This window comes from Brachyhypopomus gauderio, unplaced genomic scaffold, assembly GCF_052324685.1.
Source record: "Brachyhypopomus gauderio isolate BG-103 unplaced genomic scaffold, BGAUD_0.2 sc125, whole genome shotgun sequence".
Lineage (NCBI taxonomy): Eukaryota > Metazoa > Chordata > Actinopteri > Gymnotiformes > Hypopomidae > Brachyhypopomus > Brachyhypopomus gauderio.
Genome location: NW_027506946.1, coordinates 342599 through 360271, shown reverse-complemented (window position 1 = coordinate 360271; position 17673 = coordinate 342599). Strand labels below are relative to the sequence as shown.

The following is a 17673-nucleotide window of genomic DNA, read 5'->3' as shown; positions in this document are numbered from 1 at the left end:
CTATTTGTGAAAATCATGCATAACTCCTCCAAATTTTCACTTAGGAACATGCAACTTGTTTCTTTTTATACCTTGCAGTAGACCTGACAACTTTGCAATTACAAGTCCTATTAAAAAATGCATACTTTTGTCACATTCATCAATTGTTTGAAAATAGCTCTTTAAGAACTAGTCCTAGGAATTTGATCCAATGATGGCAAAAATGGCATAGTCATAATCTGTAGACACTGTAGTTAACTAAATATGGAAAAAATGTTGCATTTTTATTTGTCTGATTGGTCAATTTTTCCATTATATCCTTCTGGCCATGCCATAAATGACCTTTATTGCTATAACTCATAAACCATGTAAGTGATCAACTCCCAATTTGAAAGGCTTTTATACACTGAGGTCCTTGTGAGGTAGGCCACGTTTGTGTCAAATTGGCCTGTCGGAGGCGCTACAGTACCCAAAAACCTAGAAAATCATAAAAACTCAGGCTGCAATCTTGTTATAAAGAATACAGACAAGTAATTGGTCTTGTATGATTCAGATCAATGAGATCTATAAGATTGCAATTACATCTCATAACAAAAAGTGCACTGCCTGACCAGAAATGAACCTTTTAATTCACCAAAATGTCATTGCATTACTGAGATTAATGAGATATCAGTATGATAGTACTTGGGCTCCATCTAGTGGCCAAACACCGAAACTGACTGAAAACAATTGCTCACATGAAACACCACACAAACGCACACAAAGCTGATCTCAGCATGTGATTTAGTTCTATGATCTGAATCATTTTTTACAATACAATGTATTTTTGTCTTTAGTGCCTCAATGGCCTGTTATTTGTTGACTGGGTCCATCTATATATGCAGCAGTGTCCATGTTTACTGCCTGTAGGATGATCTGCTGATCTGTGGATTAGTCCTGAACTGTGATGATGTCCTCATTCTTCTATGGACAAAATAACTTGACTACTTGATTGTGTTGGTTTTGCCTGTATTGTAAATGAATGCTTTTCTGATCATATAAAATAAAAGGTACCGCTAGTCAAAAGGTCAAAATGTGCAAATCTGTCCTAACAGCTTTGTTAAAGGTTTCTATTCATCACTGATGACATGTGCAGGCCCCATCAGACACTAACTACACTGTACTGTACAAACCTCTTTCATGCAAGTGTCAAAAGTTGCAAATTATTTGGCCAGTAGATGGAGCTGTGAGACAAAATTTGAAATGCACATATAGTTTTTAGACTTTTCCCTTCCAAAATACAGCACATTGTTTAAAGGTAAATAGGTCAATGTTTTCAACATTTCTCATAATCACTCATGATATGTGGAGGTCTCTTTATACTGGCTATGTGCACTAATTATCTGCATTCAAGAGGCTTATTTCCAGAGGTGGGCATCCCAGGTTCAGGAAGTAAATGTCCTCACTAGAATGTTGCTCAGGCATTCTGGATTGTGTTGATTCCACTAATTTTACCTGGATTGCACTAATTAGAAAATCTAGCAAGCTTCAGTAAAATCCTGGTGAAGACTTTTACTTTCTGAACCTGTAATGTCCACCTCTGATTATTTCACCTCACATGCTCAAAGTGATTAAGGCCTCTGGTCCTGATAACTCAAACACACACATGTGCATAGACTTATGTGGACACTGATGCATGCACGCACATGGTCATGCACATATATCCAGTGCACACACATGCACACTCACCAAGCCAGAAAGCCATTTTCAAATAGGTTGATATATTTTCCTACATTTACTCACTCACTTAAAAAATATGCCACAAAGACATGCTCTTATATACTTTGGTACGTTACATCTGGAATTATGGGTCCTAGTCATGTATAGAAAATGGCTTTAAGAGTATGTGTGTTTGAAAACTGACTAAAATGTTGCATATAATTGTATCTAACCCTAATCCTTATTTCCTAAAAACAACAAGTGTGTATGTGATTTTCATTTACATAAAATTGTCAGAACATTATATATATTGACAAACACAACAATGCAAATATATTTTCATATTTGGGCTCTGTTTATTTGAGACCAGTGCAAATTGTCAATATAATAACACACAAGAGAACCTCTTTAGAAACATAATGTATTTTATTTATAACTGACAATCAATACAATGCAAATCGTTTCATGTTCAGTCTGTTTATTTGAGTCCATTTCATTAAAAATATTGATCTAGATAAATATAATAAAAAAATAATAATAATAATAATTTATAGTACAACTATTGTAATAATCCCTCACTAAGGAGCTGAGGTGCCCTGTACTGGTTCACAGCAAATAAAATAAACATCAGATAATAATACAGTCCACACTAAATTTAAATTTTGTTATTGAGTTCAAAGCAGACCTGTAGTTAGTAATCACAATATGTGTAGACATCTATATACCTCTATGTGCAGTATGCAAGCAGCTTTACAAGCGCATGGGTCCATATCCCTAATGAGCAAGCCAGGGGCGACAGTGGCAAGGAAAAACTCCCTTGGCATGATTAGGAAGAAACCTTGGGAGGACCAAGAATCAAAAGGGAACCCATCCTCCATTGGGCGGCCCAGCTAGTAGTCACAGTCTCTCCAATATGGAAGTTGAGCCTCAGGTAGGAAGGACTTGTGTGACTGAATTCTCCTGAAGAATCATCTGAGCACATCAAATAGAGAGATAGTTAAGGTGCAGCTGTGACAGTTAGAGTGAAGGTGTTTGTCTGATCTCTAAAGGAATATGAAATATGTTTAGCATACCTGCAGCAGGAACACCTGTATCACATATCTGTCCACCTTTTAATTCTGTGATAAGAATGACTGTCAATCCACATGTGCTAGATGTTACATCATTGGTAGGTCACTGTAACATGGTCCTACAGTGCATCACTGTAACATGGTCATGATGCCATCAAGACCACATGCCATGTGTGAAGGAACCATCCATAAAGATCTGAGCACATCAGACACAGACATGGTTAATGTGAACCTGTCACAGTACAATGGTAGTTTAACTGTACATACAGTTATTTGTCACCAAATCACAATAGCACATCTTACCTGCTGAATGCAGCAGATCAAAATTTGTCCATCTCTATGATCTGTGATAGCACGCAAATCATTCCATATGTGCTTGATGTCACATCCTTGGTAGTTGACTGCAACTTGTCCCTGTAGTATGATGACACTTAGAAGGACAGTAGTATGTAGTTAGAATGATGACACTTGGCAGGACATTCATGCCTTTCCTGTATGACACCAGGTTCCCAGAGATGCAGAGGTGTCAATTCCAAGTTCAGAAAGTAAAAGTCCTCACCAGGATTTTGCTCAGGCTTCCTGGATTGTGTTGATTCCACTAATTTTATCTGGATTGCACTAATTAGAAAATCTAGTAAGCTTGAGCAAAATCCTGGTTAGGACTTTTACTTTCTGAACCTGGAATTGACACCTCTGCAGACATGTAGGCAGCACTTTAAATTCTGACCAATAGGTCCAGCCTTTAATCAGGAATTTTGGTTTGTGCAGGATTAGATGTGAATTTAAATGCACAGGTCTTGTGCTTGTTGGAAATTGTCTTACCTGTGGATTCAGTCCTGAAGTGTGATTTTTGTCAACAGACCTTTGATAGATGATCTGAGAACTGTTTTGCCTTGTTAAATATTTGGCCTGTATTTTATATGAATACTTTTCACATAATAAAATAAAAAATAAAATAAATAATATACACAATAAAATAAAATGCTGTGAACCAGTTAATAGGACACTCTCAGCACCTTAGTCTGTTCCCACAAGAGGCCGTCCAGATAGTTTACCCCCTGTATCCCCCACCCCCCCACATCGTGGACGCTTCAAGTTGTGCCTCACTTTAGATAGATAGATAGATAGATAGATCTTTATTGATCCCTTTGGGAGGTTTCCCTCAGGGAAATTAAGATATTTAGATAATTTAGAATTAAGATAATAAAAAGTTTTAGTTCAAAGTGTCACCAAATTGTGAGTAAAGTGTCAGCAAAGTGTCAGCAAAGTGTCAGCAAACGTTAAGTAACTGAAATTGAAGATTAGTGAAAACAGTTCAGTATAACACATTCATGAAAACTGAAATATGTTGGCATAACAGAAACACTGAAATCTTGTGCAGAAACATCTTTGATATAGACATGATCAATCAAAGTGCCATATTCAGTTGTTGGTTCTCTTATAACCTGAGTAAAGCCATGGAGTTGCATAGTATTACTGATTGTACTTGTTACAAAAAGATTTTCATTGAAATCTCCCATGATCACTTTTCTTCCTGGGAACCTGTCAACATGAGAAATCAAGTGTATCAGGTTATTTTGAAACATTACCAGATTGTAGGAAGGAGATCTGTACAGAACTGCCACTGTTGTATTCAGCTGAAATTGAAGATTAATGAAAACAGTTCAGTATAACACATTCATGAAAACTGAAATATGTTGGCATAACAGAAACACTGACATCTTCTGCAGAAACATCTTTCATATAGACATGATCAATCAAAGTGCCATGTTCAGTTGTTGGTTCTCTTATAACCTGAGTAAACCCATGGAGTTGCATAGTATTACTGATTGTACTTGTTACAAAAAGATTTTCATTGAAATCTCCCATGATCACTTTTCTTCCTGGGAACCTGTCAATATGAGAAATCAAGTGTATCAGGTTATTTTGAAACATTACCAGATTGTAGGAAGGAGGTCTGTACAGAACTGCCACTGTTGTATTCAGCTGAGGTAGGATGAACTGCAGGCATTCAATGTTAATGCATGGTAAATCAACAATACTACAACCAGTATGTCGTTTATAATACACACCAACACCACCATGTTGTCGATCCTTCAAGTCAGCAAACATCACCTGACTAGTGTCATATGAAAAACATCTGGGTTTACTATAGAATGCAAATTCAGATAATTCAATATCAATGTTGCAATCATTTGGTTGTAACCAAGTTTCTGTCACACAAATAATGTCAGCTTCCATGTACCTCGTATCACATCTCAGGTCTTCCACATGGCATGTTAGTCCTTCAACATTGTGCAGAAGAATCTTGTATGACCCAGAGGGAGATGGCAGCTCTGTCACTGGTTCAATAAATAAAGGCATGTTTTGTAATGACTGTTCAATGTCTTCTTTTGCATAAATAGCCCTCTCTTTGAAATCTTTTATCTTAAGCCCTTCCAAAGATGTTACACGACTCAAGGCCACGTATGCTTGTCCTGCTGCAAATATCTTTTTTAGTGACACAACAGCTTTTTCCACAGTAAGACCTTGTACTTTGTGAACAGTGCAAGCCCAAGCTAATTTCAGGGGAAACTGACGTCGCATTCCACCACTTTTTGTCACTCTTTCTTCTTCAGGGAAAATAGGAGTGGCTTTTTCAAATCCTGGTTTTAAACAAGGATGTTTTGCTCTTAATTTATTTCCTATTCTTTCATTTTCAAATGTGACATATATTTTGGCTGGAAAGTCATCTTCAGAATCAAAACACACTTCAGCAACTGTACCAAATGCACCGTTTACAAGTCCATCTGCCACATCAATGTTTTTAAGAAGCATAACATGAGCATTTACGGCAATGTGAAGAGATTCTGGTAAAGACGTGTGGGTAGTATGAACATGATGTCCATGCATTTTTTCCAGCCGACCTGTTTTTGCAACCTTTTCAAAGTCCTGCGCATGAATGATAGTAATGTCTGCACATACATTCTTCAACATGTTTGCATTGTGATCATCCACTTCAGCATTTGTTGCATAAATATACAGAGCAGTACTGTCTAGTTCATCACCTGTTTCACATAGTTTCAAAATATTCACATCATGTTCTGACAAATTATCTTGTCTTTTGTGTTTTCTTAAACGACTCAGTAACTGAGCAAACTCCATGTTTTTTTGTCTCATGATTTGTGACAGCTCAACCAATGCAAAGTGGTTCTGCCATAGATTTACACCTTTAGGTTCAGTATATAGAGATTTTCCTTTCACAGGAGAAAGTTGATAAAAATCTCCAACTGCAATTATAGACACATTTCCAAAAGCAGAATAATCCCCTGGTTGTTTAATTTGTCTCAATCTGCCATGAATATACGATAAGAGTTTGTGATCAACCATTGAGATTTCATCAATAATGACTATTTGTAGATTTCCCAATTTAGCTCTCAGTGAATTAATTTTTTCATCTCCAAGCGGTTGATAAGGTAGCGTTGCCTCGGGTGATATAGAGAAACAGTTGTGTATTGTTGCAGCGTCGATGTTAAATGCACTTACACCAGTTGGAGCTGTTATTAACACATGCGTCTCATCTGGATTATCTGACAATCGGGATAGGATGCGACATGATTCGTAGTATATTGCTTTGATTAACATGGATTTTCCAACACCACCTGGACCAGATATAAACACATGAAACGGCTGCGGGTTTTTACCAAGTGTCTTTTCTAAACACCAAAGTCGAATTTTGTAAAATATTTCAGACTGTTGTTCGTTTAGTGAACGAAGCACGTACATTGCTTCCTCTTTTCGCATACTTTGCTCTTTTCGTATAGCACAGCGTGGTTCGGTTGGTAATAAATCAGGTATGTCAGCAGCAGAAATATTTTGCTCTGTTTCGTCAGTAGGATTTTCTTTTTTGTCAAGACATTCTAAACGTTCACGTTCATTCTCTGGACAGATCTCTGCCCAAGCATCTTCCACTGCACCGTTTCTCATTAACTGTTCTTCAGCTTCGTCTATTGTGTCAGCGTCTTTCTCGAAATATGACATATTTAAGTCTACAATCGTTTTGACAGATTGGACTTCTTCATCAGAATATTTGATAAACCCAGTCTTATAAAAATCCTCATAAGTGTTGAAAGTTGGTGGCTTGAGTTGACAATCCAAATAATGAGGCAAAAACAATTGCAAAATGCTTTGATAATGCTTCTCTGGATGTTTTGTGGGTGAAAAGCGAGCGTATCGCACAACAGCAGCATCAGTTCGTGTCCGTTTCTTAATGAATCCTAAGCTTTTGTCCAACTTTATGGCATCACGAGCTGAACTTTCTGATTTTGACAATATTCTGTACTCCGATGCAAAACTGGCTAAACACATCTGGAAAAATTCGTCCGTTTTTGGTCTATATCTGTATCTGTCTGTGATGCTGTTCATCCATATGTTTTGATTATCGTCATTGTCATATTCAGCTCGCGTTTGTATTACATGAAGTGGAACACTCATTCTCACTATGTTATCACCAGTAGGAATAAATTGCACTTTGCGAGAGGCTTCTTTCAGTTTCATGTTAGTAAGTCGGTACACACTTTCCTGAGCTGAAACTTCACGATTGTGCAAAAATACACTTCCGAGTTTCCGTAAAGCATGTTTAGCGTCAAGGTTGCCTTGTTCTGTGGCTTCTTTTTGAGTACGTGACAAAAGCAATCCCATCTCTCTCTCAGCTTTGGAAATGTAAGAGATTATATACACAATGCAGGAATATGCATCGACTACAAACTGAATGTCCATATTTGCATTCCAACAACGTATAAGATCTCTGTTGTATTGGTTTACCCATATGTCACCTGGTTTTCTCTTTAGGACAAAAGTAGTTTTTCGGGACACTCGGATGTAAGCAGCTTCAAATATCTCTTGACTTATACCAAGCGAAGCAAATAACTCCTCAGTAGAATCAAAGATAACATCTGTATTCAATAACGCATCTTTTACTTTTTTCATGATAGCCTCTGCTACATCTTTTTCCATTGAAGGCATGTTATTACCTTTGGCTGATTCCACATAACTCTCATCTTTCTCTTTAGCATCTTTTTCAGGATTGTCAGTTTTACGCCTTGTTATAAATGTTCTGCTACTCGGTGGGCGTGGAAAATTAAAACGACAAGTTGTTTTCTTTTTTCTGCATGATTTTGAATGTCTTTTGCTGTGTTGTTGTACACTGGAAACAATGTCATGCATTTCTTTGTCATCCTCTGATGGCATTTCACATGTCACATAGTGATCTACAAATGACACAACTTCATCATCATCATTTTTGTCCACTTGAGGTGCATCTTTGACCCAAAACAAGCAGTGAGTGTGAGGTGAGCCACGCTGTTGAAATTCAACTCTGTAAAAGTAATCAACAATTTCCCCAATCGGTTGTGCTTCAGACATAATCACATCCTTAAGGAAACAGTGGAATCGATGTTCAAACATCCTGGCTGCTGTGACAGGGTTAGTTTTTAATAGAGCACATCTTTCTGACCAGTCTAGATCATCAGTAGAAGTTTCTCTCCCCTCTTGTTTGAGAATGGTTTGTAATAATTCTGGCCAACGCAGATCAGCAGATGAAAATGAGCAAAACCATGTGGGAATACCTAGTTGTCGTACCATTGCAAACAGGTCTTTTTGAACACTTTGCCAGAAAGGGGGTGTACCACGAATAGGTCTTAAGAATTTATACCCTTCATCAAAATTGAAAATGTTCTGCAAGGTTTCTCTGTTAGTCAACATTTCTGATGTAATCACAGGTTTGTTGCGTGTATCATGTCCTTTTCTCAATGCAATAGACACATTTGATATGATCTGATTTAACTCTGACAAATATTGACCATAAAAAATGTAATCCAAGTTCTTTGCAAAACGTCCGTCTGCGTTGAGTATTCTGGTGTTCAAGTATCTGCTCAGTGTAAGTTTCTCTTTTCTGTGGTCATGAAAAGTACCCATACCATTTGGAAATAGAACTGGAAAACACTTCGCCTCATTTGAATGATCGTTCAAGAGCCTTACAGGATTATTACCTTCTGCAGGTGCCACAGACATTATGCCATCAAAGTGCTGATCGAAAACCTCTTGCGCAATATCAACAGGTTGTAAACAGGTATCCATGAACATACCGTGCTGTTGTCTGTCGTGCAAGGTTTCATCTATATCCACATCTTCAGATTCATTATTCTCCTCAATGTTTTCTTCATCAACATGCTGTGTACATGTGTCATCAGGCTCTTGTGTTTCATGTTCAGTTTTATTTAGCGGATTGACCCAGTCATTATTAAATGTCACATCTCTGTAAAAGTCATTATGTTGTTTGAGGTACAATAATGCATTCTTTATTTTTTCTGTATTAACAAATTTGTACTCATAGTGTCCCTTGTAAGTCAATTTCCTCTTTAGTTTTATGCGAATCATCAAATCAACATTTTCTGTTCTTGGTAGGACTTCAGTTACATCTGTAATGTTAGATGGAACACACACAACAGGTCCATGAACACCATTCTGTCCACCTTTTGGTAAAGACACAAGTCTCATGAATGGAATATTCATCCCAATCAGATGTTGTTCAAGTGAGTTCAGATTGTGCAGTTCAGGTGGAATTGGTTCTAGTGCAAGATTGTTCATAACACTTTCTTCTGGCATTTTCCCATTAAGAATCTTTCTGTGACATGTGTAGCAAATCCACAGTGATCCAGCAGGTCCACTTTTAATGTTGCACTCATGATCACAGACACGACTGCATTTATGTAAGTATGTGTCAGTAATACATCTCTCTGCTATAGACACAACCACTTGTGCTCGTTTAAGATATGTATCTTTTCTGCATTTCAGTACTTGATGTTTAAACAGTGTCCGGTGGCATACTGAACACACATATTCAGGACCTGTGTTTATTTTCTCTCTGAACTTTTCAGTCACATAGTTCATATCTTTGTGTTTACTTTTTTCTGTGTTCTTTCTTTCTTTACTTCTGTTTTTAGTAGCATTAGCATAGCAGATGTCTGTTTTATACCTCTCAATACCAAGTTGTTTCTTAGCTGCTTGATGTTGAGGATCGTTATGATAAGCTTCAAAACTCCTCTGTTTCTTAGCCGTTTGAAATTCTGGATCGTTATGATAAGCTTCAAAACTCCACTCCATACTCCTCTGTTTCTTAGCCGTTTGAAATTCTGGATCGTTATGATAAGCTTCAAAACTCTGTCTTTTTATAGTCTCTCTGTGATGTTCATTTGTGGAATATTTATTAATACTTAATTGTTTCACGTGTTCCTTGTGTTCCATGTCAGTGGCATATTTGTTTACACTTGCTTGTTTAACTTTTCCTCTGTGTTCCATATCCGTCGCATATTTGTTTACACTTGCTTGTTTAACTTTTCCTCTGTGTTCCATATCCGTTGCATATTTGTTTATGCTTAATTGTTTATTCCGTTCTTTATGTTGCAAATTCGTTGCGTATTCAACACTGCTACGTGTTTTGACGATATCTCTGTATATTTCATTTTCACGATATCGTTTCAATGTTCTCTGAATCTTTTCCTCCCTTTTCTCTTGGCTTGTTCCATATTTGATTCTCCGTTTCTCAAGTTCAGAGCGATTGCACTTTGTTTCTGATTTTCTGCTGTCACATCTCTGTAAACATAGTGTGGCACAGGTCTGTCCATCAGGCACTTTAACACACGTCACTACTTCATAATGAGACTCGCTACAATGTTTGAGGTATATTCCCACATCTTGGTCGCAACTATTGAACGATGAATATTTTAGCCACGTATTTCTAGTAAATATAAGAATATTCACACGAAGAAGATTGGCTGCAGCTTGTATTTCAACTTCAGTAGCCCAGGTTCCCACGTATTTCATTCGGGAAGTAGCAAGATAATTTGCAACAGATGAAAATCCTTGTCGAAGACAGTTAATGTACTTAGATTCGTTTCTCTCCATTTCTGTAGTTACAGCACGTCGTATTTTTCTGTGTTCTTTCTCGCTTCCGCTAATTGCAAATGCCAGTGATCGGAAAAAACAGTTGCCGTCACCAGCGATAGTTTTGGTTTCACAAGGATCACCCATCGATACTGGCACGATCAGGTCTCTACGAGCATGTTCGATGTACACAACGTTTTGCCTTAAACATAACATCTTCTGCTGTTTCACCGTCAATGGACAAAACTGAAAGTATTCATGGTGTGTTTCGCCAATCAGCACGTCGCTATCATTTCTCATGGATACATCGGTAAGGTTGTTTACATGCTTCATTCGTTTACCAACATGCAATTCGGGTACTGTTTTCACCTGGGAATCATTTTCAGCTGCTTTGCGTTTACTTTGCACGTTTGCTTTGCTACAGGGTTGTGAACGGTCAAATGCGTCACCTTTCTTAGTTTCATTTATGTTACGATTTCGTTTTAGCACACTGCTGTAGAGTTCTCGGTGTGTAGTGATAGACAACCCACCTTGTGTTTTCTCTTCCGCTTTGCTTCTGCCAGTCATGTTCACAACAACTCCAGTGACTTCAAATTCTGTACCTTCAGCACACAATGACATACCTAGGACCATAATGTAGTTCAGCAAAGAGTCAATGTTGGCATGGTATGCGACAACACTCGTACCTGAAATTTCTGTATATGCACCATGTTCGTCTCGAGAATGAGAATCAATAAGTACGTATAAGCAGCCCTCTTTAACGATAGCGCATGTACTCTCTTTGATGTTTAACAAACACGCATCAAACTGCATAAACACTCTCCTTATTGCTTCGTCATGTGACATGAGCACGTGCTTTAACTCTCCATAATCGGTGACGCCGAACTTACCACAAAACATTTCATCATGGCAATTTATTGAAAACTTGTAATCATATAAAGTATGCTCAGTTGGCAAGTCTGTGACATACAAATAGCCTAATGAATCACGAATTCTGCCTGCTTTTTTAATGCTGCTGTAGAGTCTGTCACCATTTATCAGAACATCATCCAGGTCTCTCACTGTCCAAGTCTGCACATTTTTTACTTTGGCGGTCATGATAGCAGTTACACTATTTGCAACACACTGCTTGTTATTATTAATACCAAACCTTGAATGAGCTTGATGAAAAGAACCTCTCAGCATCTTAAATTCAGGATATTCATCAGAAACAGTTAAAGGTACACGTTCATGTAAATGTTCAAAAGTTTTGTGAGCTTTGTGCCCGAAGGCAATCGGTAAAGGCTGCGGCCCGAAGGCAACTGGTAAAGGCTGCGGCCCGAAGGCAATAGTTATATCGCTGCTGGGGTTACTACCAGGGAGCAACCCCGCCTTTTTATCAATGGGGAAAGGCATAACCCCGTCAGTCAGGACCTTTTCGTCAGGGGATAAAGTCACAACCCCGTCAGTCTGAGATGAAGGTGCATCTTGTGCCTCAGGTGGACTGTGGCTCACAGGAACAGCGTCAGTCAGGACCTTTTTGTCAGGGGATGAAGGCATAACCCCGTCAGTGTGAGCCACAACCCTCTTCTCCATCCTCTTCTTGGCAGCAGCTGACCGTCGGGATGCTTTAGTGCGGGGCATCTGAACACAAACATAACATTCTCAGTGCCTTGATGTACTCGCATGCCATACTGAAATAAGCAATACATATACAACAAATCTACACAAAGAAAACCATCACCAAATATACATTACTAACATTAACAGTAACAAAACATTACTAAAAGAAATATTAAATACCACCATGACTGATTTGTTTACAAAAAAGCTTTAGCTGCAGTCAAAATGTTTTGAGAATATGGTGAAATGTATCAACTTTCTTTTTAGTTCATAAAGTGAGTGCTCAGTGATTACATACACCTACATGGCTTTACACTACAGCAATAAGTATAGCACATGTAGTATAGTACATGTTAGCTGCAGTCAAAACATTTGAATATAGTAAAATGTACTCATTTTCTTTTAGTTCATTTAAAGTGAGTGGCCAGTGATTAAATATACCTACATGACTTTACACAACACTACAGCAAATCCTAGGATCTCATGACCTACTTATTCAATAGTTAACACTAAAATGAATGTGATTTTCTACTTTGGTTACAAATGTTTTGTGTATGCATCTTCATCCAGCAGGTCTTCATCCAAGACATTCTTGCTTCATCATTGGCACATCAGCTGTATGATTCCATTTTGTGCACCCAACAACCTCTTTACCAGGTTTAACATAGATGTTCATGTTACAATAGAGCCTGTACACAATACTCTTTCTTACTGCAATAGTAAGAATTAATCAAGTGCATATGGTCATTTAGTTAGCATGTTACACAACAGTGAAACTATAAATCAGACACAAGAATACTTGGTAATAAATAATAAACACCATTATTACAATACTTGAAGGCATGCAAACAATAAAACAGTGCTCTAAAGAAGTATTTACACTTTTCTATATTTAGCCTTAGTTATAATACATGTGCATTTATAGAAGTATACATCAACAATAATTGATTAAATATATAGGCTAATACCCTACACATGTGGAATTGCATAAAACATACCTTAAATTTCTTCTTTCTACAGTCTTTCACAAACAGATTCCTGAAAATATAAACATAATGACAGACAACATATTGTAAATTTAAATATAGACAATTGATCAAATTTGATATTACATTTAGCAGACACTCTTATCCAGAGTGACTTACAAAGTGCTTTGCATCTGTTCACAGAAATCATCCTAAATAATCACACTCCATAATTCAAGATACTCTGGAACCAGACTACTACTAAACTACAGGAATCAATGTCATATACATTAACTACATCCTGACTGAAACTGTAGTTACATTGTTACCAAGAAGCACAAATAACCATAGACAGATAGACATACAATTTAAGAACAGCAAATGATATCTGCTGAGTTAGTGCATTTAAAAATTGAACAAACAGGTCTACAGTCTACGTTTGAAGACAGAGTGAGCATCTGCAGTCTGTAATCTGCTACACAAAAACCAGACCCCATTTTACTGTAACCACAAACCCATTCTTCGTCACACGTATACAATCCCTAACTTTTTTAATGTAACAATAAACCTTGAAATTATACAATGAATATACACCTAGAGAATGATGCATATACAGACAATAAAGTGAACTATACTTAAACTACGCAATGAAATACACTAAGTGAACTACATGGAACATCAAATAATTCATTTTCATTAATTGCTTAAAACATACCTTCAATTTCTTCTTTCAATAGTCTTTCACAAACACATTCCTGAAAACAAAGAGAATATAATGACACAGTATTATCAATTGCCTATATTTAAATTTACATTACATTTAGCACAGGTGACTTACAAACTGCTTTTCCTCTCTTTCACAGAAATAATCCTAAACAATTGCAGACAGTACATAATTCAAGATAATCTGGAACCACACTACTACTAAACTACATGAATCAATGTCATTACCTACATTAACCCTCCCAGGACTAGGACTTTTTTTGCTGTTTAAGCACATTTTCATACATTTGTGTCTAAACATACTTAATTATAGCATTTTACCTATATATATCCTACCAAAATGTTCAGAACAATCTCAGCTCTCATCCTAATGAGGTTACATTAGAGACTTAGAGTATTGCATAAATAAATGATATGATCCTAAACCTGAAAATATGAATTCATATTGCTTGGTAGCTAGCCAGCGAGCTTGGTAGCTAGCCAGCCAGCCAGCCAGCCAGCTTGGTAGCTAGCCAGCCAGCCAGCTTGGTAGCTAGCCAGCCAGCCAGCTTGGTAGCTAGCCAGCCAGCCAGCCAGCCAGCTTGTTAGCTAGCCAGTCAGCTAGCTAGCTTGTTAGCTAGCCAGTCAGCTAGCTAGCTTGGTAGCTAGCCAGTCAGCTAGCTAGCTTGGTAGCTAGCCAGCCAGCTAGCTTAGTAGAATGAATGGAATCTCCCAATCACACCAGGAGAGGGCAGTCACACTGGAAAGGACAATAAATCTTAGTGACACACGAACCTACAAACCATATATGGGCATGTTTTCAACTCGCCCAGCTTGCAGTTTCCGAAAATGTTTGAACCATGTGTCTGCGATGTTGTATCGCTGAGATATTAATACATATCTGGTAGTGATGGGCAAATGAAGCCTCTTGAAGCAATGAAGCTTTCCAACCCTTTGCTTTGCAAAAAGGTTCATTACTCGAGGCTTCATTCATCACTCACTAGTGACATCTGCTGGTGAAACTGTAACAGCCTCGTCATTCAGTTGGATCATACTTTCAAAAATTTGTAAATGCAATATTGTCAAAGTTTCCATCAAACTCATGTTTAGTAACAGGAGAATCAATTAAATCATACTTAATTGTCATGTTTTAATTATTAAAATGATTTGTAGCCAATCTAATCCTTGACCATTAGTGGTTGTGTTGGGTTTTCTTGTATGTCATGAACGTATTTGACAATGAAGATATGTTGTACTTTACTATATTGGGAATTGAGTGGTTGTTGAGGCAGACTGAATATTTTGAGTTAGAAAGTGATTTAAAAAAAAACAAAATGTGTTTTAAATAATTGCTTCTTGGGGGATCTAGATCTGGTTTGGTAGTCATGGCCGGGTGGTTAGGGAAGGGAAGTGGTTATGGAACTGATCTTGTAACCGGAGGGTCGTGGGTTCGATTCCCAGACCTGAGGCCATGACTGAGGCGCCCCTTAACCCTCAATTGTTCACTTATATAAAAATGAGATAAAATGTAAGTCGCTCTGGATAAGGGCGTCTGCCAAATGTAAAATGTTTTTAACATTACAAATAAGGTTTGCCTCTTCCAATGGTTTTTAGTCTGTTTTTGATGTGTGAATCTGATGTACATCCTGATCAAACAAAAAGAATTTAGAACGTTCCAGATTTTAAATTTAACCACCTTCTACAACACGAAGCAACAGGGTTCATAGCGCTTTTATTTTGAAAAACGATACGCAAAATGAAGCAATGACGTGGCCGATGTAATGCGAGGCCTCGTTTGTTGCTGATCACGTGATTTTGCTCAATCTAACACAAGCTCCGAAGCGGGGCTTCATCGGACACGCCCCTTTTAACTCGGTACACGCTTCGAAGCGTAGCTTCAGATGTCCCATCACTAATATCTGGACACATCTATATTAACGCAGCGGTGCGTAACTCGAATCTGGTTGAATTTTAACTACAGACTCACTGAAACTTTTACCAAGAAGCGCAAATAACCATAGACAGATCACACAACCACGGCAACGCAACATGTTAGCAGTTTCACCATATATTTAACTACATTATAACATATGGTTTAATTTTTTATTTAGCTCATTAAATCCCCAACTAAATGTAAACGCAGTACAATTAACCACACACAAGAAAATAAATCCAGCATCTTTAAAAAACAATCATCTTAAATTAGTTAAAGACCATAAAATATATCTTACCATACCAGCATAAAACTCAATGTGTAAATGAATCAACTGCTTGCACATTTACACATCAGTACATGTAGACGTTCATTGTACAATGTTCAAACTTACAACCACATTAGCTCCATATTCCGTAGCGAGCGCTATCGTGCTCGACATTACCACTTTAATCTGTTACACCATAACTTGGCTGTATCTCTGCAACATGGCCATTAAGTTAAAAAACCACACGCCATTTTACTGTAACCACAAACCCATTCTTCGTCACACTTATACAATACTTAACTATTTTAAAGTTACAATAAACTTTGGATATGCATATACCGACAATAAGGTACACAATACAAAAATACGCGATGAAATGCACTTTAAGTTGAACACACAAAACGCCTTGCTGGCGTAACCACGTTAACGTACCATGTTAGCAGTTTCACCATATGCTTCCATTCTTTATCCTATTAGCCATTTCCCACACTAAAACTGTATCTAAATACAATTCACCACCACAAACAAGACCAAAAATCCAACTACTTCAAAAACAAGACCGTTCAAATTGTCGAAACTGACTAGCTAGCACGACACGCACCCAGCGAGGTGAACGGAACGCGTTTTAACCACATTATAACATGCTTTAATCCTTTTAGTCCATTATGTCCCTCACTACATGTAGACACAGTACAATTAACCACACACACGAACATGAAGACAACATCTTAAAAAAACCTTTCTGACAATTATCATATCTTACATTAGTTAAAGATCACAAACGATATCTTACCTCACCAAGGCACAATGGACTAACTCTTGCGTGCTGGGCAGGATTACGACCGGAACAGGGTACATGGGAAGAAACGCCCAGATGATTGTTTGGATCAGAGACCGTAGTAATGCAATTCAAACGACGTTTAATTAAACTACTTGTTTTATATTGTCCCTACTTGGGTCATACTTTAATATGATATAAGAATTACCATCAGTTAGTAAAAGTACATTTATAACGTTTACGTAGGCCTAACTGGTGTTCACCCAGAAAAAATATCGCGTAACGATTTCCACTAAGACATGCGCCGAAAGCATAATGTGTGCCTTTTGCTACTACACTGAAAACATATGGAGTGGGGTTTACTTAACAAAAAACATAGTACACGTTTTACACTGAAAGCAAGTATTTTTACTTAGTTATATTCTGATTAAAAATTACTGGTAAAAACCTAGTACACGTTTTACACATAAAAACTCCAAGTAAATGTTAATAATTTGCACTGCTTAATACATCTCCCTGAAAAATGAAGACACACAATATCCACACAGTATAATTTTATTTTTCAACACAAAAACATAATGGGTATTTTGTACATGAAAATATAAAACTCTTCCAAGATGATGATATTATAAAACACATCTCAAAACATCTTAGGCATTCCTTATAAACATATTTTTTAATAATTAGTGTACTACATTTATATAATGCATTACCCTTGCTGTTTAGAACCATCTACTATGATATAAATATATGAT

At 37.3% G+C, this 17673-nt stretch overlaps 1 protein-coding gene across 1 annotated transcript; it reads right to left on the bottom strand.

Moving 5' to 3' along the window:
* Window positions 1-3829: 3829 nt before the first annotated feature.
* On the bottom strand, window positions 3830-16981 carry LOC143498935 (uncharacterized). The gene is made up of 5 exons (XM_076993840.1): window positions 16934-16981; window positions 13953-13992; window positions 13271-13310; window positions 11201-12293; window positions 3830-5089 (listed from the first exon to the last, which is right to left on the bottom strand). The coding sequence occupies exons 4-5, from the start codon at window positions 12291-12293 to the stop codon at window positions 4398-4400; spliced, it is 1785 nt and encodes a 594-aa protein (XP_076849955.1). The 5' UTR covers window positions 13271-13310; window positions 13953-13992; window positions 16934-16981; the 3' UTR covers window positions 3830-4397.
* Window positions 16982-17673: the final 692 nt, after the last annotated feature.